Source organism: Protopterus annectens, chromosome 1.part1 (genome assembly GCF_019279795.1).
Source record: "Protopterus annectens isolate FY-2018-M chromosome 1.part1, PAN1.0, whole genome shotgun sequence".
Lineage (NCBI taxonomy): Eukaryota > Metazoa > Chordata > Ceratodontiformes > Protopteridae > Protopterus > Protopterus annectens.
Genome location: NC_056726.1, coordinates 1,988,673,489 through 1,988,698,099, shown reverse-complemented (window position 1 = coordinate 1,988,698,099; position 24,611 = coordinate 1,988,673,489). Strand labels below are relative to the sequence as shown.

General features: G+C 43.2%; 1 protein-coding gene across 1 annotated transcript in view; it reads right to left on the bottom strand.

Moving 5' to 3' along the window:
* Positions 1–24,611, bottom strand: part of LOC122816787 (dynein axonemal heavy chain 8-like) — a 9,517,065-nt gene that overhangs the window by 5,560,498 nt on the left and 3,931,956 nt on the right. The window contains 1 exon segment of the mRNA XM_044089814.1: positions 16,312–16,502. Within this exon segment, the coding sequence (XP_043945749.1) occupies positions 16,312–16,502 (191 nt within the window).

Genomic DNA, 24,611 nt, shown 5'->3' with positions numbered 1-24,611 from the left:
CACGTCCCATGAACCATCCTGCCCTGATAATGACCCCCCCACCCGATCAGGGAGGCGTCCGTAGTGACAGTGGCTACCGGGGCCGGGGGTACAAAGGGTCTGCCTTGGTGAATCTGGGGAGAAGTAATCCACCATGAAAGATGATTCCTGCAAATTTGTGTCACCAATATTTGGTGACGCATTGGAAGTTGTTGGTAAGACCACTGAGTGAACAACATCCACTGAAGCAGGCGCATGTAGAAGCGAGCCAGGGGAAGAAGAGTAATGGCGGCAGCCATGAGGCCCAACACCTTTAGAACCATTCTGGCTTGTACTTTTTTGCTGGCTAGGATGATCCTCACGTGACTTTGTATACCTGAGATTCTTTGGTCTGTGAGGGTTGCTGACATCCGAACAGTGTTTAAGTTTGCGCCTATGAAAGTAATAGACTGGCAGGGCAATAAGGAGGATTTTTCGTAGTTGATCGAAATTCCCAACTGAGTGCAAAGATTTATTGTGTAATCCCTGGCTTGAAGAAGTTGATGCCTGGTGGTGGCTGAAAGGAGCCAGTCGTCAAGATACGGAAACACCTGGAATCCTTGACGTCTCAGGTGAGCCGTGACCACTGCCATACATTTGGTGAACACTCTGGGGGCTGTAGTGAGACCAAAGGGCAGGGCTCTGAATTGGAATTGACTGGACCCCAGCCGAAAGCGGAGAAACCTTCTGGAGCGTCTGTGAATTTTTATGTGATAGTACGCGTCCTGAAGATCTATTGAGCACATCCAGTTGTCCTTCTCTAGGAAGGGCAAAATTGACTGAAGTGTGACCATTGAAATCTTGTCTTTCTCACAGACTTGTTGAGTCTGCTGAGATCCAATATTGGTCTCCAGTCTCCCGTCTTTTTGGGGACCAAAAAGAATCTTGAGTAGATTCCGGGCTCTGAATGGTCTATTGTAACTGGCTGAATGGCTCTTTTTTGTAGAAGTTTTAATACTTCTAACTCTGCAACTTCCCTTAGACCGGGTGGTACATCTGGAAGGGAATTTGTGTGAGAGAAGGGACTTTCCTCGAAAGGAATTTTGTAACCCTCGGATATGATCGACTGTACCCATCTGTCTTGAGTGAGGGAACGCCAGGCTTCTGAGTACAGCGATAGTCTTCCCCCGACTGCCTCCAAGGATGGACAGTCGGGCAACATCTCAGGGATGCTGAAAGGGCTTGTCAGAGAGACTCTCTGCTTCCCTGGTTCTGTGGACCCCCTCTGCCTCTAGAGCGGCGTCTGTTATTATTACCCCCTCTGCCTCTAGGGGTAAACTGACCACGTGTATCCGGCGTGACTCCTTGGGACTTGCGGAACCACATCTTTCCACCCTTCTGTCCTTTAGGGTAAGGTCTAGAAGGAGTGGAAAAACGGACCCCTATGGCAGAAAGAGTCTTGCCGTCCTGTTCACACCTGGTCAAAGTATCCTTCACTTGAGGGCCGAACAAAGCCGACCCATCAAAGGGAGAATTTGTGAAGGACGCCTTAAAGGGATCTGCAAAATTACAGAGCCGCATCCAGGCTTGGCGTCTAAGAGCCACCCCTGTACCTGCGGCTCTATTCGCTCCATCTGCTGCATATGATATCAATCGCATAGAGGAGATAGCTATAGAATTAAGGATTCCTAGCTGAGAAGCAATTTTTTCTTGAGCCCCTGCAGCTGTAGGATCCTGTACTACTTCACCTAGTTCCTTAAGGATGTCCCTTTGGAGTCTGGTGAAGTGACATAAGTAGTTCAGCGAGCGCATAGCAAAGGTCGCTGAAGAGAACATCCGCTTACCATACCTATCCGTGGTCCTAGAATCCTTATTAGGAGGATGGATAGGTACGGAAGGATCTGCAAGTTCCTTCTTAGTGGCAGCCGCCACCACCATGGCATCAACAGGGACACCTTTTGTAAGGAATTGCTTGTCCGAAGGGGAAGTAATAAATTTAGACGGCCTCCTAGGAACTGGCTCTACAGAGTCAGGAGCAGCCCAAGCCTTCGAGCAATAACTTCCATAAGGGGTCGAAAGGCGGAGACACCCAGGAGGTGGAGGGCCGAGATCCAAACGCCTCTAGGTAGACCGACTCATCCTCAGAGGGATTTGTGGAGGCCAGTTTCCCCTCTGTTTTAGGAGTTCTAGGATGTCTGAAAAGGAGACATCCTCAGAGGGGGATCTTGGGGATCCCTCCGACTCATCTAAGTCGGTATCTGAAGTGATAGACTCAGGGGAGTCTAGGTGTTTCCTCTTACAAGTCCTCTTGCGCGGAGGATCTCCTGACTGATCAGGAGAATCCTCGGAAGAGGGGGTTATTCCCAGTGGGGAAACCTGAGGCGGAGGATCTCTGGGTCCGGGAGCAAGAGAGATGGCAGAGATATCGACAGGCACTGTAGAGGGAGGAGCTAAGGGAATAGACTGCTGGCTGAGCCCAGTGGCCAGCACACTCTTCATCACCTCGAAGGCCCCCCTCCCAGGGAGGTCCGAGAGAACCCGTTCCGAAGAAACCGGAACTCCAGGACCCACCGAAAGGGAAGGCTCCGAGGCAGATGTCGGAGCCGAGCTCACCAAGGCCGAGGCTCCAAGGGGAAGAGCGGGGTCGGACAAGGGTCCGATGCCACTCACCCCCTCGGAGGAGACCAGGGAAGCCCGACCACCGAATCCCTCTAAGGATGGTCTCGAAGAGGAGATAAGAGTAGATGCAGAGGGTGCAGAAGGGGGGGTATCCGCCCCTCAGCCATAGCAGAAACTATATCCGAAGACTCCAGCTCCAAACTCTGAGGTAGAGTCGAAGGAGGAACTTCAAGAGGGTGTGGACTAATAGTCGTCTGTTGAGACGGACTATGCAGCATCTGGGCCAGTGCCTGTGATTTCAGTAATCTACTGACCACCCTCTCTAAATCATGGTCTGAAAGCCTGGATGACCTAGATGATCGGCTCTGATGGCTCCGCTCCGAGAGGAGAGGCGAGGCCGGAGCCGAGAGTATCGGTTCCAAGGAAGGGGACCTGGACCTCTTCCTCGAAGGAACCATTGGAGCCGAAGAAACCATAGATGCAGTCGGAGCCGAGGACTTTTCGGCTCCGACAGAAAGCCTCGATGCATCGGCTCCAGCCGGAACCGATACAGACATAACTGTAACGGTGTCGGCGCAGGTCGGCGCCGACACCGAAGCCTGAGCCACATGGTGGTCGGAGCCAGTCGGAGCCGACACCGATGTGACTGTAACAGTCTCGGCACCGATAGCCATCGGTGCCGAAGGTTTTTGCAAACCAGGATCGGCTCCAGCCGGAGCCGATCTCGACTCCCAAGGAGTCGGAACCGAGGCCGCAGGCTTGGACACAGTAGCCTGGGCCTTGGAAGACTTTGAAGTCTTGCTTGGAGCCGATTTAGCCGGAGAGCCCTCCGGTTTAAGGAGACCCCTTAAAATCAATTTATTTCTTCTCTCCTGCAGGACTCTCTGGCTAAAGGAATGACAAATCGCACAGGAGTCCTGCAGGTGGAGAGGTCCCAGGCAATATAAACAAGAAGTGTGACCGTCTGTCAGAGACATCTTCTGACAGCACGAGTCACACTTCTTGAAGCCTGAGACCCTCTGTTCTTTAGACATAGTGCTTTCCAAACAAACACTACACACACAGTCCCGAACCAGACAAACTAAAGTTAAAGAATTGAGAAATAAAAACTCTCACACACACACCCTGACAGGGGGGGGATGGGAGGGAATTAAGGCCTGACTAAAAAAGTAAAGAAGGAAATAAAAGGTTAGTCAGAAAAAGCCTCACAATTATCTAAAGAGACAGAATTTTAAGAAAAAAAGAAAAATTTTTCTGATTGGGGGCTAAAAATTAGTAATAATAATCACTTACCAGGAGCTGGTAAAAGGAGGACCTCATCAGCGAAGCGGCAAACGAGATCTGGGTACTTACCGCCTTGCATCATGGGATATGGGACTGCCTCGAGCTGGTAAAAGTGACTCTCGAGCTTAGCAAGTGCCGAGTCGGAGCCGAGGATCGGCTCCGAACCCATCAAGCAAGAATGAAGGCGAGATTGACAACTTAACATCAAAGATTTCACATCTAGAGTGACGAAAATATCGTCATTTTCAATTGGATTGCTGTTATTGCATCTTGCAAGATTCTCTATGAACTGTTGTGTGTCACGTAGAATATATTTTGTATTTGTCACTATTGGTTCAAACTGTTTATCTAGAAATATAGATAGTGATTCCGTCAACCAGCCTTTGCTGGAGACTATTGGCCTAAGTGGTGGATCATACATCTCTTTATGTATTTTTGGCAGGCCCCTAAAGGTGGGAACCAAGGGGTTCTCAACAAGGAAATATCTGTATAGTCCCATATCAATAACATTACTAAGGACCAAGTCATACAGCTGTCCATGCACATCCTTGATCAATTTATTCAACAAACTTGCACTTAAGGGACTATATGTGTCATATATATGTTATGCATCTCCCTGTCCATGATCACTATAGCTCCCCCTTTGTATGCCTGTCTTATCTGATGTTTAAACAAAGGATTGAGCTTTATTCCATCTGGATTTACTGATGTGACTGATCTAATAGTAGACATTAAAATGTTTACCAGGAATATAGCGCTTAAAATGTTATATGGTGAAGATTCACCACATGCAAGGACTTCTGAGAATTGTAATGTATTTAGGAAACCATCTATATCTATACCATAGCAACATCCATTGTTAGAAGTTTTTGAACATGCTTGTGAGCATGATTTGATACAGCTGTATAACAACAACGCAGGTAAATCTGAATTTTTTAATGTCACTATCGAGGAGAAGAAAGCTATCCTAGATTTACAACGAAATGATCAGATTGTGATAAGACAGGCAGACAAAGGGGGAGCTATAGTGATCATGGACAGGGAGATGTATAACAGGAAAATCTGTTTAATGTTAGCGGAAGTGGACACATATAGTCCCTTAAGTGCAAGTTTGTTGAATAAATTGATCAAGGATGTGCATGGACAGCTGTATGACTTGGTCCTTAGTAATGTTATTGATATGGGACTATACAGATATTTCCTTGTTGAGAACCCCTTGGTTCCCACCTTTAGGGGCCTGCCAAAAATACATAAAGAGATGTATGATCCACCACTTAGGCCAATAGTCTCCAGCAAAGGCTGGTTGACGGAATCACTATCTATATTTCTAGATAAACAGTTTAAACCGATAGTGACAAATACAAAATATATTCTACGTGACACACAACAGTTCATAGAGAATCTTGCAAGATGCAATAACAGCAATCCAATTGAAAATGACGATATTTTCGTCACTCTAGATGTGAAATCTCTGTTTACATCAATCCCTAACAGTACTGGCATTGAATATTTGAGACTGTTTTGCTTAAGAATGGTATAGAGAATAATAAGATTATAAGATGGATGTCCCTGCTTGAAATAGTCCTAGAAAATAATGTTCTGTTGTATGAGAATAAATACTACTTGCAAAGAAAGGGAGTTGCAATGGGAACCCCTTGTGCAAACTCCTATGCCAACCTAGTGTTGGCATATTGGGAGGATGCCTATGTGTTGAACAATTTATTATTTAATGAGCATATAATACACTATAGTCGTTTTGTAGATGATGTTTTTTTAATATGGAGAGGAACAGAACAAGATCTAGCTGAATTCATCTGCTATTTGAATGGGACCACTGATTTTTTAGAGTTTCAAAGTACTCACTCATGTGAAGTAATACAATTTCTTGATGTACAGTTGACGAAGGGACCAAATGGTATCAATACTGAAATGTTCAGGAAAACTTGTTGGAGGAATAATTTCCTTCATCGTAGTAGTATGCACCCTAAACATATCTATTCGAATATAGTTAAGAATCAAACACTCAGGGTATCCAAGCTAACCACCAATGAGTCAGCTTTCATAAGTCAGAAAGATATCTTAGAAAGAGATTTTACATCCAGAGGATATAACAAGAAAGTGGTACATGACACCATAGCTACAAGTGATAAATTGAGATCAGATAGGGGTAAACCATTCTACTATAACAAGACAGAAGCTAATATTATGGACATGAAAAAATCATCTGCCGTGAAAAATAGGCTTATTATACCATATACTAACAGAAATGGCCAGATCAGAAGGATTATAGAAAATAACTGGAAAATTTTAGTGATGGATGATAGAATCAAGACTTTAGTGGAAGAGGCACCCAATATAGCATATAGGAACATGAAATCTCTAAAGAGACTTTTATGCTATGAAAAAACAGACATAGGACATCTAAGGTCACAGAGAGCAGGAACATTTCCCTGCAGGACCTGCAATCAGTGCAGATTCATAGCAGAGGATAATGCCTTTATCCACCCACACACTGGAAGAATTTATACTTTTAGGAGCTATGCTGATTGTAGATCTAAAAATCTTGTCTACTTAGCACAGTGTCAATTTTGTCAGAAATATTATGTAGGAAAAACAAATCGCACCTTGCGTGAGCATATAAGGGAGCATATATATGCGGTCAGCAAAGAAGATACTACCAATGCTTTAGCAAGACATATTATGGAGAAAGGGTCTTTACATCATTTTAGATTCAAAGTTTTAGAATTAGTAAAAAGCACCAGTAGGTTAGGGAATATAAAAAATCGTACTGAGGAAGTTGAGAACAGATGGATCCTCAGATTACAGGCACATAAACATGGATTAAATGAAAAAATTACTTTAAAACCATTTTTAGTAGCCAAGGCTTTTAAGCATTAAATGATTAAATGTGTTACATGGAATATTTAGTATAATTTTTAAATGCATGTGACACCTATGATGTCTTCTTAGTTTTTAAGCATCTTTTAAGTATTTTTCGTTTGTATTTTTTATGTATTTGTTTGTAGTGAGCACTTGCACTTTAAGAATTCAAAACATTGTTTAATTGATTAATTGGTTAAGTCTTTGGTAACCATAGTATATAAAGGCTAGAATTTCAATGCATTTTATTGAAGTCTGAAGAAGCGTTTATACAACGTGAAAGCGCTTACTGTGTGGAGAAGTTCTGCTGCAATAAAGGTCTTTTTTCGTTTGGAAGCTTTGGATTATTGGCTATTGGTGTGCCTTGGAATTGCTCTACTGCTCTGCTTTTTCGTTTTACCAAGGCACTTTACCCTGCTGAGGTGTTTGCTCTGCTTGAAGATTAAAGTACCTCAAAAAGTATGATATACAGATAAAGATTTTTTTAAGTTTCATAATAAGGAATAAGGAAATCAAGAAAAATGCTACTACAATACAGATGAATTTGGTAATGAAAGGAATTGGAAGGGAAAATCATTATGTGTGTGTGTGTGTGTGTGTGTGTGTGTGTGTGTGTGTGTGTGTGTGTGTGTGTGTGTGTGTGTGTGTGTGTGTGTGTGTGTGTGTCTGTCTGTATAACTACAAGCAAAAAAGTAAAGGGGAAACAGTTATTTATCTAAAGGTGAAAACTTCAAGTATTTTATGCAAGACTGTCCTGAGCACCAAGATTCAGTGCAGCTTTTCAAGCAGTAAACAAAATCTGAGGTAGCTCATTCTATTCACAGGGATTATGAGTAGAAAGAGGAGCCCAAGCACCAGATCCAAAGCTTGTAAGTGACTGTGATCAGATCCAAAGTCAGACCAACACCCATTCTTTGAGGAAATAATAGATAAGACATCAACTCCACAAGTTTCTCCTCCTGCCTTTATGGTTTTGCTGGAAAGCTCTTTGTGTGGCAGCACACTTAACTCCTACAGCCATAAGCATTTTGCCCACAGCCATAAGCATTTTGCCCTCTTGTTCACAAGTAGACAGTCTATCCTTGACTTGTTGCACAAATAGTGCATTACCCTCAAAGGGAGTGTTGACAAAAGCTCCCTTAAAATAGTCCAGGAAATCATCAAATCACATCTAGGTTAGTTTTCTCATTGTTACTTTTGTGCCTGTGGCTCTAGGTGTTCCACCCATTGATTTTTTTTTGAGACACAAGGTCAGAGAAGAAACTGCTCATGGTAGCCACCCGAGTCTCCATCTGAGACGGGAGTTTTCCATATGGCAAATACTTGAGATTAAAAAATGAACCATGTGCAACATGTAGTTCAATGCTTTGACAGAGAATGTACTGGAAACACAGACTCACTTCCCTAACTTATCCATCATTCTGGAGTCTTTGTTAGGGGATGGATATCTTGGGCTTCTTCTGTGACATTCTTCTTTGCGGCTGCAGCTACTAACAAGGAGTCAACAGAAGGTCCTTTTCTCCAATACACTTTGTTTTTGGGGAGGTCAGAAAGACTCTGCCTGGCATTCTTGGGATGGTTTCAACTATGTCCAGCTCATTCCATACCTTACTACAGACCATATATACCAGTGTGTCTGGCAGAGGCACTATCTATATTGTTGGGAGAGAGGAATTACAGGCCTCTTTTGTGGACTCCGATGGGGAGTCTGTGCTTCCTCTTGCACTTTCTCTTCCTTGGGGACTGAGATGGAATTTTTTGTCTGATTTTCCTTAGGAATAGTGATCTCTGGACCATAGCAGAATGGTCTTTTAATCCTCTGATCCTGAAGAAGCTTGGATAATAGTTGGCTGAAGTGTCCAACTTCTGTAGTAGCTCAAGGCACAATTGGTACTGCTGATACTATGGGCACAAAGGAGGTAGATGTTGCCCCATTTGCACCGTGGAATCTAATGAAATGCCTGGAGCCATGATCATCGGTACTGACAAAATGAAGGTCAGTGCTAACACTGACAACCCTACACTAAATGTCAACACAGAAACTTACACAGACAAGGCCAAACTGGGGATCTTCTGTCTTAAAGAGTCAAAAGCCAAAAGCTCTGACATTGAGAATGGCATTGAAACCATTAGTATCAGCCTCATAAGTGACAAAATCTGGCAGTAACCACCACGGACTTAGTGATAGTCGATGTCAAATTGTTAGGGGGTCAATATCTCTGGCACTAAAATCATCTGTGTGAGAAATGTGAGGTCTGTCCACATAAAGAAAAACAGCGTAGCAGCCTGACTTTAGTGTTACTGTTGTCAAAAGTAGGCCAGGAGGAAGAAAGGCAATATGGGAGGTCTGGGCAGTCTCTCAACTCACAGTAGGAACTGTCAAGGTAAAGATGATACCATACCAAAATTGGGCCTTAACAAAAGCTGACATTGCATGCTCCCTTTCAACTTGAATAGGGCCCCAAAGGAATCTATGAGACTGACAAGAAGCTACCCATGGCAGTCTCAAGGACATCAGTCAAGAGAGATCTTTTTCAAAATAAAAACTTTCTGTGCTCCATCTTGGCACTGAGTCCTGTAAGGTACTGGATGAATCTCTCTAATGAGGAGATGAAGGCTTGGCTGGAGTAAAAACACTAGGCACCTGGGAGAATGGGAAGAATCTTGAACAGTTTTGGAAGGAGCAAGTTGCTTCTCTAACACAGATGGATCCACTGCCTTCCTCTTCTCTTTTCGCATTTCTATTACAGAGGTCTCTAGAACTCTCATCTGTGTCTAGTCTATTTGGGGTATGCCCTTAATCACTAGCTTGTTTTTGCATTCCAACTGAAATTTTCACAAATGCTCTAGTCATTAGTGAGATGAACAGTTCCTAAATATATTAAATGCAATTTTTAAAGCCTAGTTACCCAGGTTATCATAACCCAGAGACTGCCCATGCTCTGGAACAGACTTCCCATACATGTCAAGCAGAGCACCTCACTGGCCCTCTTCATTAAAAATCTTGATGAGTGGATGAGAAATAGTTCACCCCGGGGATCACTCCAGTGGCTCTACTTGATAGAGGCACTGGGAACTAACGTTGGGCAGCACGATGCCAGGGCACTTCTATGGGCTAGGCTTGTAAAGGCTCCAGGGCCATTAGCCTAGTAACACACCTATTATCCTTCTTCTCCATGCCTAACAGCAAACTACGACAATCATAAATAAACTGCTCAAACCAGTGAAAAACGCACAGAACAAGAGTAAGAAGGGGGAAAATAGATATTTGTAAAGTGAGCTGATTGCCCAAAACATGACTAGGTAAGAAGGGGGAAGGGAGCAATGACAGTTAAGTAGAAAAAGCAACTGACAGAGTAGAAAAGCACTGTAGAAAAGTAATGATCCCAATACTAAATACTTAAAAAAATAACCCAAGAATTTACACTGAGCTGTCCAAAAAGACACCGAAAACTCTCTTGTATTACTCAAGCTATTAGGGGATGGCCTTTGTCAGAATGGAGGCAAAAAGATCTGGAGAAATCAGAAGCAGGGGGTTGTGGGTTGGGAGATGTTTGAGCTTGTGAGGAGTTAAGTGAAAATTAAATGCAAATTCTGTACTAACAAAAAGTACAGTTTTGTACCTACCATAAATGTAGATGTTCGAAGATCCACATTGCTGCAGTCCTGACACTTGGGTAGTCCGCTGTCCCAGTCGGCCCGAATACCAAAGTATAAGGCTGACGTCGGTCAATGCGCATTAGTCTGACGTCAGGACGTCAGGGTACAAATGCGCATGACCGACGTCATTTCCTCAGTCTTTTCTTGCCCCAGATGTCAGAAGACCCTAAAAAGATAAGGCCAAACCAAAAACAACAACACACCAAACACCCCTGTACCAAATATATGTACAATATATACAAAGTCAGCCAGGTACAATCCTACCCACACAACCACCCCTAAACACAGAGGGAAGGAGGGAGGGTAAATTGGACTGCAGCAATGTGGATCTTCGAACATCTACATTTATGGTAGGTACAAAACTGTACTATGTTCTTCATCTCACATTGCTGCAGTCCTGACACTTGGGTAGAATCCCAAAGCAGAGGTAAGGGAGGATGGCAAATCACAAAGAAGCAGGAGCTGACAACATGCCCTGTAAAATAGCAGTGGCAAAACCAGCCCTAGATTTAGAGTAGAGAGGAAGGTGGTAATGCTTAGAGAAGGTATGCACTGAACTCCAAGTAGCTGCCTCCAAAATATCCTTAGTTGCCACCCCTTAGAAATGCTGTTGAAGTGGCAGTAGCCCTAGTGGAATGAGGCCTAATCCCAGCTGGAATCTCCTTGCCATGATGGGAGTAACAGAAAGTAATGCAAAACCCAATCCACTTAGAAATAGTTTGTTTTGACACAGGCTTACCCTGAGAACTCAAAGCAAAAGAAACAAACAACTGCTGAGACTGCCTAAAATCCTTAGTCCTGCTTAAATAATAACGTAATTGCCTGTGTACATCTAAAGTGTGCAAAATCTTTTCCCCTTATTTTGGGGATTTGCATAAAAGGTAGGTAAATGAATAGTTTGGTTTAAAGCTACACTAGAAACCACTTTAGGCATAAAGGAAGGATTAGTACGTAAAGATACCCTATCCTTATGAAAAATCAGGAAAGGCTCAACCGCCATAAGGGCCTGCAATTCAGACACCCTTCTTGCAGAGGTAATGGCTAACAAAAAAGCAGTCTTCCATGACAAATATTTCAATTCAGCAGTAGCTGCAGGCTCAAAAGGTTGTAGAGTGAGTTTCTCCAACACAAAATTGAGGTCCCAAGCCGGAGTAGGAGCTCTACGTGGGGGTCTTATATTCTTTGCCCCTCTAAGAAATTGCTTGAACAAGGGATGAGAAAACAATGGTGGGTCACAATCATAGTGAGCTGAAATTGCTGCAGCATGAATCTTAATGGAAGAGAAAGACAAACCTTTGTCCAATAACTCAGTAAGATATTGAAGAGCCACACTCAAATTTGGCTCAGAAACATCCAAATCCTTTGCTGCGCACCAAAATAAAAATCTCTTCCATTTTCCTGCGTACACTTTCCTTGTACAAGGTCTTCTGGCTTCCATAATCACATTCAAAACTTGTTGAGGAAGCTGAGACCTGCTATGGTTCAAAACAGAATATGCCAGGCTGTTAGATGAAGAGAGTGAAGCTTGACATTGAGTAGATGCCCGTCCTTCTGAGACAATAGGTGTGGAATCAAAGGTAAGGGCCATGGAGGCTTCCTTACCAGACTCCTCAGTAATGGGTACCAGTGCTGCCGAGGCCAATCTGGAGCTATTAAAATCATCCTTGGCTTGTCTTGTCTGACCTTTAGGAGTACCTTTGGGAGGAGAGGCAGAGGTGGAAAGGCATACACATGAAGATTTTTCCAACTGAAAGAAAGAGCATCCACTTTCCAGGCTGTGTGATGAAAACTTTTTGTGCAAAACTTTGGCAGCTGGTGGTTTAGTGGAGAAGCGAACAGATCTATGTCTGGAGTTCCCCAGGACACTGTCAATGTCTGAAATACATGAAGATCCAGTTTCCACTCGTGGGGATCCATGATTTGCCTGCTTAACACATCTGCTAAGGAGTTCTGTGCTCCTGGCAGAAACCTTGCTTGAAGATTCAGTTGCAAGCTTAACGCAGTCTCCCACAAAATCATTGCTTGCCTGCATAGAGGATAAGAATGTGTTCCCCCTTGTTTGTTGATGTACCACATGACAGTTGTGTTGTCTGTTAGAATCAACACCTGCCCTGGAAGAAGTAAATCCTTGAAAGCCAGTAATGCAAACTGGACTGCTAACATCTCCTTCATGTTGATATGTAGATGCTGCAGTCTGGCAGGCCACTTGTCTTGTATCCACTTTCCATTCAGATGAGCTCCCCAAGCTGTGTCTGAGGCATCTGTCGTTAGAATCTGACTCGCCTCTGGCCGGGTCACAGAGAGTCCCTTGTTTAGGTGACATTCCTGAGCCCACCACAGAAATTCCTTTTGAATGCAAGGTATTATTTGAATGACAGTGTCCAAATCCTGGCAGTGCTGTGTCCATACATTTTTGAGATACCATTGTAGCTTCCTCATATGCAGTTTGGCATTGGGAAGTACCAGAATACAAGATGCCATGAACCCTAAGGCTTGAAGGACTGTCCTTGCAGTCAGCCCGGACTGATGAGATAGTTGATGGAAGTAAAGAGAAAGATTCTTTTGTTTGTCCGGGGTTAAAAAGGCCATCTGGGTTGCTGTATTCAGTCTCACACCCAGAAAGCACATGTCTTGAGAGGGTACTAGACTGGACTTTATTTCGTTCACAGAATACCCTAGGCATCTTAGCACTGCTATCACATATTCCAAATGCTGAAGAAGCACGTCCCTTCCTTGAGCCAGAAGCAGGCAATCATCCAAATAAGGATAGATTTGTATTCCTTTTAGCCTGAAGAAAGCTATCACTGGAGCCAGAACCTTTGTGAATACTCTGGGCGCAGTAGATAAGCCAAAGGGCAATGCAGAGAACTGATAATGAGAATTCCCAGCTCGAAAACGCAGATACTTCCTGCAAATTAGTCTGATAGGAACATGAAGGTAAGCTTCCTTGAGATCCAAAGTTACCATCCAGTGATCTTTGCCCAGCAGAGGTAAAAGCTGTTGTAACGTCAACATTTTGAACTTGGGAATGTCCAGATAAGTGTTGAGGATAGACAGATCCAAAATTGGTCTCCACGTGTTCCCCTTTTTGGTACTAGGAACAGGCGAGAATAAAATCCTAGGCCCCTTTCTGGCACAGGAACCGGCTGAATGGCCCCTATTTGGAGCAACAGAGAAATTTGCCTGTGAGCCTCTTTCCTTTGTTGAGGAGGAATGTCTGGCATGCCTTTGAAAGGAGGCAAGGTATGGAAATAAAACCTGTAACCGTGGTGAATGATATCCAATACCCATCTGTCTTGGGTAATTAAACTCCAGTTTTCTTTGAAAAGTGCCAACCTTCCTCCCAAAGGTGCTGCCAGACGAGAAGATTCTGGCAGCTGAAAAGGCAGGTCATTGGGTCTGTTTACGAAAGGACTGACCCCTGCCCTCACCAGAAGACTGAGCAGGTGAACTCCCTGTTCTAGGCCTAAAAGAACCTTGAGCTCTGCCCCTACCACGTCTAGACCTACCCCTAGACTGGGAATCATAAGCAGGATATGTCCACCCCTTGGTAGGCCAATTTCTACTAAACTCGGAGGCTGAACCTGCAAAAAATCTTTAACAGTCTGCATAGACTTAGCCTTGTCTTCCATTTTCTTTAGAACTGCTTCCACAGACGAACCAAACAACACATCAGATTGTAAAGGAGCATCTAAAATCCTTGTCTTCACATGCTCAGCTAAATTCTGATCCCTCAGCCAGGCGTGCCTGCGAAGAACCGAACCAGTGGCAGCCACCCTCGAAGAGGCCTGCACAGCATCAAAACCACATTGCAAAGAATGCTTACCCACCTGTTCAGAAACATGAACTAAATCCTGCAACTCTTTACACTCAATACCTTCCGCCAAAGCATCTACCTTAGACTTTAATTGTGAAAGGAGATAATTTTGGTATTTCAACATGTGAAACTGGCAATTCAAAGCTCTCATGGCCAAAGTGGAAGAAGTATACACTTTCTTTCCCCATCTATCCAAAGCCCTCGCCTCTTTATCAGGAGGAACAGGATTTTTAACAACAGAAGCCTTAACACCTTTAGGCCCCTGAGAAACAGTTTCTGGGTCTGCCCTAGGACTCTTAAAAGATACTTATGAGCTTCAGGCACCCTATAATATCTATCCGGTTTAACTGGAGCAGGAAGCAAAGAATCAGGGTTCAGAGAAGCCTCTGCAAAAACATCCTCCACCACATCTAGAACAGGAGGTATAGCTAAAGGCCTATGCTGGGGTAGAAACAAAATTCCCTAAGCCTTTTCCTGGAATCAGAGAAATCCTGACCTTCCCATTTAAAATGCTCCCTCATGGAATGAAGAGTCTCTGAAAATGAAAAATCCTCAGGAGGAGAAGCGGAAGGAGTAGAATCATCTATATCAGAATCAGAGTAAGGGAATACTCCTGCAAGTCTTCAGCCGAAGACTCAGAAGCATCCGAACACTGCTCAAAACTCCCAAGCTCAGGTTCCACCCTAGGCCTCTTATCAGGAGGGGCATAGAACCTCTAATCATTGTAATCAAATCTTCTGCCATCTTAAGCATATGCTTCTTAGGTACAGACCCTGAAGAACTAGGGGTAACACCTGAAACAAAACCTGGCCTGCCCTGGGAGAAGCCTTGGAAACAGCAGGGAGGGCCTAACCACCTTAGGAAGGGAGGGAAGAACAGCTACCTGAGAAGCCCCTTCCGCCTGGCCTACCTCCTGAGAGGTCACATCTTGCAGTAATAAAGTCTCTCCCTGGGATTCCAAAGAAATTTCTGGCTGAACCTCTGGCTCCACCGGGCCCTCTAAAGAACCGACATCCGCACGGACGGTTCTTCCAGCCTAGGCTTTGCTGTTTTGTCCTTGCGCTTTTTGACGAAGCGGCGTCGGAGCATCCGACGGCATTTTATAATTACACCGCTTCCCAAACACTAACCTGGCACAATCTAATCTTCTCTTTATAGTGCGTTTGTTAAATCTAGCACAAGAGCGACAGCCAACAACGTCGTGCTCAGGCCCTAAGCAAGGTATACACAAGGTATGGTAATCCCTATGAGGTATCTGTTTCCCACAAGAAATACAGTTATTCACTTTTCTGACATCCGGTAAAATACTGAGGCAAGAAAAAACCAAAATATTCCCCAACGGGGTACTTAGCCAACTTGGATTCGGTCTGAAACTCCGACTTCGGAAAATCTCAGAACGCCAACCTGCACTTGCAAAACTGCTTCTGCATCGGACCATGCGGCAAAAAAGACTGAGGAAATGACGTCGGTCATGCGCATTTGTACCCTGACGTCCTGACGTCAGACTAATGCGCATTGACCGACGTCAGCCTTATACTTTGGTATTCGGACCGACTGGGGCAGCGGACTACCCAAGTGTCAGGACTGCAGCAATGTGAGATGAAGAACATCAGCATACGTTTAGTAACAAAGGACATCAATTCTAGACAAGTTATTATTTCAAAAATGTAAAAACTGTAAAAAATTTAAAAAAAATGAAAGAGTAATCTCTTTACATCTGTTACATATTACACAGATATTAAATCTTTTTTATGTCTGTTAATGAATACATATGTATTGTTTAATAGTATAAATACTACACAAAATCAACTATCAGACATGATAGAGTAGCTATAATATATAGCTTAGATGCAAGTTATTTATTAATTTGTTCATACCCACTGTTTTGTCACTCAGACCAAACTCCAGCAAGTATGACAAAAAACATGCGTAACCCACACGTGAATCGTGTCATACAGTAATAATAGCAACTGTTTAGAATGAAGCAGATGGAAGTAAAATTCAAGAAATATAGACTATATATATGTTTTCACTTTCTTATTTAAGTTTACGAACTAAAACAGAAACACATATCCCACTAGATTTCTATATACCTTTATTTTAGCTTCTCTGTCATCTGTCCATAGAAGTCTGAACCTTTGAAATTCCTGAAGTGCACTGCTGACCATTTTCCTCATGGAGTTTACAGCAGAAGAAAGCAGAAATACTAATTTGGAAGTGTCTTTGTGTTCAGCTACGCTATGATAAAAATTTTTAAGAGGTCTTGAATGAATTTCAGCATCCGCTATACCTGTAAGTAACAACAAAATAATTAATAATTGCAAATGCCTGGAAGAATACACCATTAATAAATATTTCACTACTCAGTGCAAGAGTTGCTATTTTATTTTTCTCTGATACACCATTTATATAAATGAAAGTCAAATGCTTACCATAATAACAGGGCTAGGTGAGTATGTCCTTTCTCATTAACAGCAGGAATAATGTCAGTAAGCATTAGAAACAGAGATCTTTTTCAAAAGATAACAGTAGATTATTTAATAGGTCACCGTTGCAGTAGCCTAAACTATATGGATCATAGGAAGCTACTAGGCTATTGGCCCTGAGGCCCTTACAAGCCTAGCCAAGAATTCAGCTCATGTTCAAACAAGTCAGCACCCGATGCCACTGTTCAGCAGGGACACAGGTGGAATCCCAGGGGGTGTATTTTCTGTTCCCCATCCAGTTATCCAAGCTGCCCTTAAAAGGGTTAATGAGGTACTCTTCTTGACGTGGAGAGGGAGTCTATTCCACAAAAGGGGAGTCTCCGGGACACAAATCTGTCCTGCCAACAAGTCCTACTGATGTCACAGACCAGATTGAGGTCGCATGTGTGGGTTACTCGAGTGGAGCTTGACTTGTGGATATTCAGCAGTCCCATCAAGGCGGGGTCTGAGATTGCTTTATATGCCAGACAGAGGTCACCTCTGAGGAGTCTGTAGGAGACTGAGTAGAGGGACAGGGCCATTAGCCTATCTGTGTAGGGTAGATGTTTGAGGTCCTGGATTCTCCTAGTGAGGAACCTCTGTGGTCTCTCCAGCTGCTGCATGTGCTTTGTGAGGTACATGCCAAAAGGAGATTGTACTCAATAATTGGTCTTATAAGGGATGAATACAGGGATATTATGACCACCTTGTCCCTAGATGAGATACCCTTACTAATGAGGTGAGCCATGTAGAAAGTTTTCCATACAATGGAGGCGATATGGCGATGAAAAGTCAGTCTGTTATCAACCTGGATGCCCAAGTCCCTCACGACTGATTGCATGCTTAGGACCTTATTATTAATGTGATAATTTGTGGGGATGTCACTCTCCCCAAAGGGGATGATGATGATGCATTTTTTGGCATTCAGTTTGAGGCCATGTTTCTGGCACCAGTCATTTGTTTGGGTGAGACCCTCTTGGATGATGTCCACATCACTGGGGAATTGATGACAGCACCAAGCTTGCAATCATCTGCAAACTTGGTCAGCCATAGCAGACTGGTTTCAGCCTGCACCTCAGAAAAGTATATTCCAAACAACAGAGGCCCCAAGACCGATCCCTGGGGTACACCGCTCGTTATGGCTCTACTGCTTGAGGTGGCTTCCTCTATTTTAACTAGGTGGGGTCTATCAGTGAGCCAGTTTGCTACCCATCTGGTAACATATAGATTGATGCCTAGTTGAGAGAGAGGTTATCTATCATACCCGAGTGGGGAATAGTATTGAAGGCTTTGGCCAGGTCAAGGTAGGTGGTGTGCACCGTCTTCCCCTTTTCCGCGGCTTTGGTGACTGTCTCAAAGAAGTCGATCCAATTTAACAAGCGTGACCTCCCCTTGATGAAACCAAACTGTGTGGGATTGAGTGTTTGGATATTGCCAATGTCCTTGTTAATGAAGTCCATGATAATCCGCTCCATGGCCTTGCAGATCAGGCTAGTTAGGCTGATGGGTCTATAATTTCCTGGATCGATGGACACTCCACCTTTGTGAAAAGGGATGACAGCGGCTGTCCTCCACTTGGTTGGGACAAAGCCAGCACTCAGGCTTTGGTTGAATACAGTGTCTAACGGTGCTGCAAGTTCCTGCCTGAGTTCATGTAGGATGCAGCCTGGGATGTTATCGGGTCCCATGGAGGCTATATTTTTTGCCCTTAAGAGGGCAGTAATGACTTGTTCCCTAGAGATAAGGGGAGGGTGGCAGGTGCTGGGGATGTCCTGATTTACTGATGGAGGGGGGACAGAGGGGTGAAGTTTTTACTGAACCTGCCTGCCATATATCTACAGCATTTGTGTATGTGGTGTCCTTAACCACAAGTTTTGAGCAGATCTGGGTGCTTCATTTGAGATTGTGGACATATGTGAAGAAGGCCTTATGATTGTCTTTAGTAGATGTGGCCAGTTTGGACTCGAAGTTTGCTTTGAAGGATTTCACTAGTGCTCTTACCTGCTTGTTCAGGCTAAGGAGAGATTGCTCCCAATTAGGCACCTGCTCATTCTTGGTCCTGGACAGCAACATTTTCATTTTATTATAGGGTTTATTTATTGCAGATGTCCACCAGACTGGTTTACTCTTCTTTGAGGAGGATGGTTTCATCCTGTTGGGCATTCCTGATTCCATGCAGCTATATAAAAGCTTGTATAGTACTTTGGTGTAGGTTTGGACATATGTGCCAGTTCCTATGGAGGGGGAGAGGGCTGTAAAGCTGTTTATACCTTCCCTCAAGAGCTTGTAATCAGCTTTGGAGAAGTTTTTTTTGTTTGTCCCTAGCTGGGGAGTTTGGGGAGTTGGTGACATCGAAAGTGACCACTTTGTGTTTGGATCTTACCAGGGATGATGACACTGTAGGGAAGTTGCTGTGGTTACTTATGTTGGCGAATGCCAAGTCCAAGATATTTTCTCCTCTTGTGGGGGTGTCGACCAACTGGTCCAAGGCATTTGCATTGACAAAATCAAGGAATCTCTGGGCATTTGTGTTTTGGCACGAGTATTTCTTCCAATCTATGGTTGGATAGTTAAAGTCGCCCAGGATCAGGGTAAAGGTTTGAATCCCGATAGATTCGAAGAAGTCCAGATAGGTGGAGTGGGCATTTTGAATCAATGTTGGGGGCCTGTAGCTAGCTATGATTTGAATAGGGGTCTTGTCAATTGTTAACTGCACCTGCAGTATCTCCTGTGCATCATGGGATGTAGTCTGTCAAAATGCAGAACTAGCTGGACAGCTTACAAAGCTTTAGGGCACCTTCCATGCACCCTAACCACTATAAAGCTTGAGAAGAGCAGTATAAATGCAGTGGCTATGAAACCAAAATCTCACAGCTTTCTTGCCTTAGAAAAGGGAGGCTAGATCCCTGTCAAATGTGCATAAAAAGGTGAAAATTCCTTTCCCTTGCAAAAAAGAAAAAAAAAAACAGCAACAGGAAGGGGCTGGATGACAGTTATGGCTACTGCAACAGTGATTTATCTGACCATCTACTGTTAAGGTAAGCTTACTTTAATACCTGTATTATTTATCATTAGATCACTCTTTTAATAGCCTAAACTTTTTGATCCTTTGATGCTGGCTCTTCCCATCATTGTGAAGCAGAATTCACCAAGCATTAGATTGCTCACCCACTAATAGGAAATGGAAGATGAGATTAGACTGTCGTGAGACAAGTTAGTTTTACCCTTCTGTTGATTTGTTGTTGTGATAGTAATTCTGCTCAGCACAACAGGAACTGCAGGTACACACATTTATTTTATCTGCTTGACTGAGGAGCCAGTGGTGTGAAGCTACCATCTGTGGGATTATGACTGAATGCCTCTAAGTCAGAATCCCACCTAAATGTAGTGGTACTGCAGCACTGCGGATCTCTGGTTGGTCAGGGATACCCAGCCACAAGGTCGGCGAGGAGGGCCACTCATCATTGGGTCAGAGCTTGGACAGAAGGGGGGCAGCACACATTCTTGGGGAACTGGGTGATAAATAACTCGTAAATGACCTAATTAGGGGTCTAAATAGAGAGATGACAAATCCGCAAGCAAAGGACAGTAATATTGCTGGAAATGAATTCATCCTCAACTCTTGGTGAGTACCTTCATGACATGGACCTTGTTTTTCACACAATCTCAAGAAGATGACACTGATCCCAAAAAGAACCACCAACTCAGAAAGTGGACGAAAATGCAAAACCCCCATTCTGAAACCATTTTACATAATGTAAGAAAGAAAAGATGGGTGATCTATGGGCAGATAAGTAGAAACTGACAAAAACAAATCTTGAAAAGATTGAGGAAGGTCACAGGAAACTGACTCACAAAAATTGAAAAACGAGAAGGAACCAGGGTGTAAAAAGTTCTTGGCTCTTGGACTGTCACTAACTAGTAAATATCTTACATTACTCCATACATGATTTTGTAGTAGCAGGTTTCTTTTCCACCTTTAATATCTGTTCCCTTCCTCAGAAAAAGGTACCTAAAAAGGAAAGTACAGTTGTGTAAGCAAATGTATTATTGGAGTAGATATTTAAATGATCACTGCTGCAGTCACCTTAGCTGTATGGCAGCCAGCTTCCAAAGCTTCAGGACACCATCCACACACCTAAACTGTCAGGCAGCTGAAGCAAAGTTGACAAAAAGACAAGTTTGGGTGCCAAGCTCTTCAGAGCTTTCCTGCCAACAAAGAGACAGAGGCTAAGGCCTGAAAGGATAATTTTAGGAAGAACACAAAATAAAATACCCACCCTGGCATAAACAATATACCAAAAAAAAGGGGAGGGATGAGGGAGGGAGGGAGCAGCTACTGCAGCAGTGATCATTCGAGCATCTACAGTCATGGTAAGTTTACTTACACAACTGTACTATGCTTGTCATATTGATCACTGCTAAAATAGCCTTAGCTACATAGGTAGATTACCCTTGCTTACTACATTTGGAAGGTGGAAGAAAAGAGTCCAGGAGTCCATGGAGAATGACACTAGGAAAGCCTGATTTGGACCTAGAGAAGGAATCAAGCTTATAGTGGTTTATATGCATATGTACAGAGTACCAAGTAGCAGCTTCTACATTACTTCTAGAATTCAATCCTTACTAAAAAAGCCATAGATGAAGCCAAGGCCCTGGTAAAGTGGGCCTTGACCCCACCAGGAATAGTTTTGTTATGGTGTGCACAGCAAACGGTAATAGTCTTACACAACCATTTGGAAATAGTCAGTTTTACCACAGGTTGTCCCTTCTTACCTTCAAAAGAAATGAAAACTTATTTGAAGACCTGAAAGATTTAGTTCTGTTAAGACAGTACCTGAGTTGTCTATGAATGGATCTACTTTTAAAGCTCATAAAGACCATAAGACCGAAGTTTTGAAACTTCGAAAAATAAATAAATAAAAACTTTTTTTTTTACATTTTTGCAGGGAGGCAAGCCCCCTTGCACTCCCCACACCCCCTGCTAATTAAATGTACCAACTCCAAGATCATACTACAGCGAGGAAAACAGTAAATTTCCTGTTCCGCACTGTATGACGATCTCCATTTAAACTGAGGCTTCAAAACTTCGATCTTATGTTCTTGACCATAAGAAATTCAAAGTTTTGAAACTTCGAGCTTTTAAAACATCCAAGGTATGGATTATCTTTTCTCCCCCATTTTTAGGTTCAGGAAAGAAAAAGGGGAGATGGATAGTTTGGCTTAAAGTAAACATGGATACCACTTTAGGCATAAAAGGATAAGTTCTCAAATAAATCCTGTCCCTATGGAAAATGAGATAGGGTTAACTCACCATAAGGGCTTGCAACTCAGAGACCATTCTTGTAAAGGTCAGAGCAACCGGTGAAACAGTTTTCCATGTTAAGAACCTCAAGTCAGCCAGGTTAGATGGTTCAAATTGAGCAAGTGTTAGTTTCTGTCACACAAAATTAAGATCCTAAGGAGAAGCCTCTAGTTTTCTTGGAGGTCTCTTATGCAATGCCCCTTTCAAAAAACATTTTGATATAACAAGACAGAGATCCATGAGCTGACATGCTGAAATGGCCAATAAATGAACTTTGACAGAGGAGTACGACAGGTCATAGGAAAGTAACTCACACAGATACTATAAAACCAAAGAAACACTAATCCTGTATGGGTGCTGCTTATGTTGATGGCACCAGCTAGAAAACCTTTCCCATTTGCTGATATATGACTTTCTAGTAGAAGGCTTTCTTGCCACCATTATTACTTGCTGCATGTTCCCCCAATCTAGTTTACATTTGTGAAGGTCTGCCCTGGTCCTGCTCAGCTCATCTACCACACACATTTGCTCTGATGGAATGTAGGATGCCCGTAGAGTGATATTGAGTGTGGAGTTATAGTCCAAGCTAACATGGCTATTTTGCAAAGGGGTACATTCTGGTATCCTCTTGCTTGGTGATGTACCACGTGACTGTGGTATTGCCTGTAACCACTTGAAGAGATCCCAAGGATGAAAGACGGTTCACAGACTAGAGTGCTGTTATCAATGCAAGCATCTCCTTGATATTTATGTGCTTGCATCTGTTCTTGATGTCCCACACCTCCAGCACTTTTATTCCTCCTGAAACTGTTCCCCAAGCAAAGACCAAGGTGTTTGTGGTGATGGACTGCTTTAGAGCAGGAAGGGAGAAGGGGAGAAGAGACCTGGATTTAAGGATATCTGCTGTCTCCAAATGATCTTTCTTCTGACAAACCCCAGCACTGGGATTTGTTGGTACTGGGACCATAGGGAGTTTAGATACCACTGTATCTTTCTCATGTAGAGTCTTGCCATGGTTATCAGGAGAATCAAAGATGCCATAAGACCCAAACTCCTGATGTATTCCCTCACAGTGAAAGAAGTCTGAGTGGAAAACCTGAGAAATAGATTTAAATATAGATATATTTTTTCATTTGGAAGAAACAATATTGAACTGTGGTGTCTAGTTGACATCCCAGGAACACAATCATGTGTGCACGAGTCAAGAAAGACTTTTGAATGTTCTCTTGGAATTCCAGCATGACACTTTGAAAAAGACTCTGCAAAGATAAGCAAGTCATCTAAAAATATGGAAAAACATGGAATACCCTATTGCCTACAATGAGCTATAACCAAAGCCAGAGACTTTGTGAACACTCTTGGATCAGTGGATAGTCCAAAGAGTAAGGCAGAGAACTGATAATGTGATCCAGACCACAAAACCTTAAGAAACATCCAAGTCTGGATGAATAGGGATGTGATGATAAGCCTCCTTTAAGTTTAGTGTTGTTAGGAAACTTAAAAGAGGAAAAAAAGGTAACAGGTAGTGCAGTGACATCATTTTGAATTTGGGTACTATCACAGACAGTTTTAAGAAAGAGAGATCCAGAACTGGTCTCCAAGTACTTTCTTTCTTTGGCACTATGAACATCTTTGGTTAAAAACAAAAACAAAAAACTTTTCCACCTGTGAAGGAGAAAAAGGTTCTATAACTCATTGGAACAGCATGTGATGAAGAACTGGTGGAAACAAAATAATCTGATATGATTGAAGGATGATGAATGACCCCCTTGAAAGAAGGAATTTCCTACCACTGCCATCTGTAACCTTGATGAATAATTTTCAGAACCCTTTTGTCTAAAAATAGAAGTTATGTCCTTACCATAACGTTCCATGTGGAGTGTTCATCTCGCCTTTGTTCTTACACATGGGTTCGGAGCCGATCCTCGGCTCCGTGTCGGCCGCTTGCAAGCTCTGCATCGAGAAGAAGCTTGAGACAACCTAATACCCACAATCCCCCTCTGCCTTTACCTCAGATCTAGTTTGCAAGCAAACCAGCAGTCAGAGAGAGAAAACACTCATGCCAATATCACATATGCACAGAAACTAAGAGTCTATATATATACATATATATATATATATATATATATATACATGTCAACCATATATACAACAACTGCAATGCAGAAGCAGAATGCCCCAGACCAGGCACCAAACTGAACGTTCTTCCTAAGGGTGGGAGGGTGGGAATGTAAGAACAAAGGCGAGATGAACACTCCACATGGAACGTTATGGTAAGGACATAACTTCTATATGTGATAGTGTTCAATCTCGCCGTTTGTTCTTACACATGGGTAGCGACCCTAGCTCCTTGTTCCTGAGGAACTCACGGAAGGACGTTCTTGAGCACAGTGGAACCAAAGGTTGCCCTGTCCCTAGAAACCTTGTCTACCTTATAATGAGAAATGAATGTATGTGGTTTAGACCAAGTAGCAGCCGCACAAATAGCGTCTAGTGGTAGGCGAGCTGCATGAGCCAGGGATGTAGACACTGACCTTGTGGAATGTCCTTTGAGTTTGTGCAACAGAGTTTGATCTGAAGAATCATAGACATAGATGATACAATCAGTTAACCACTTAGAAAG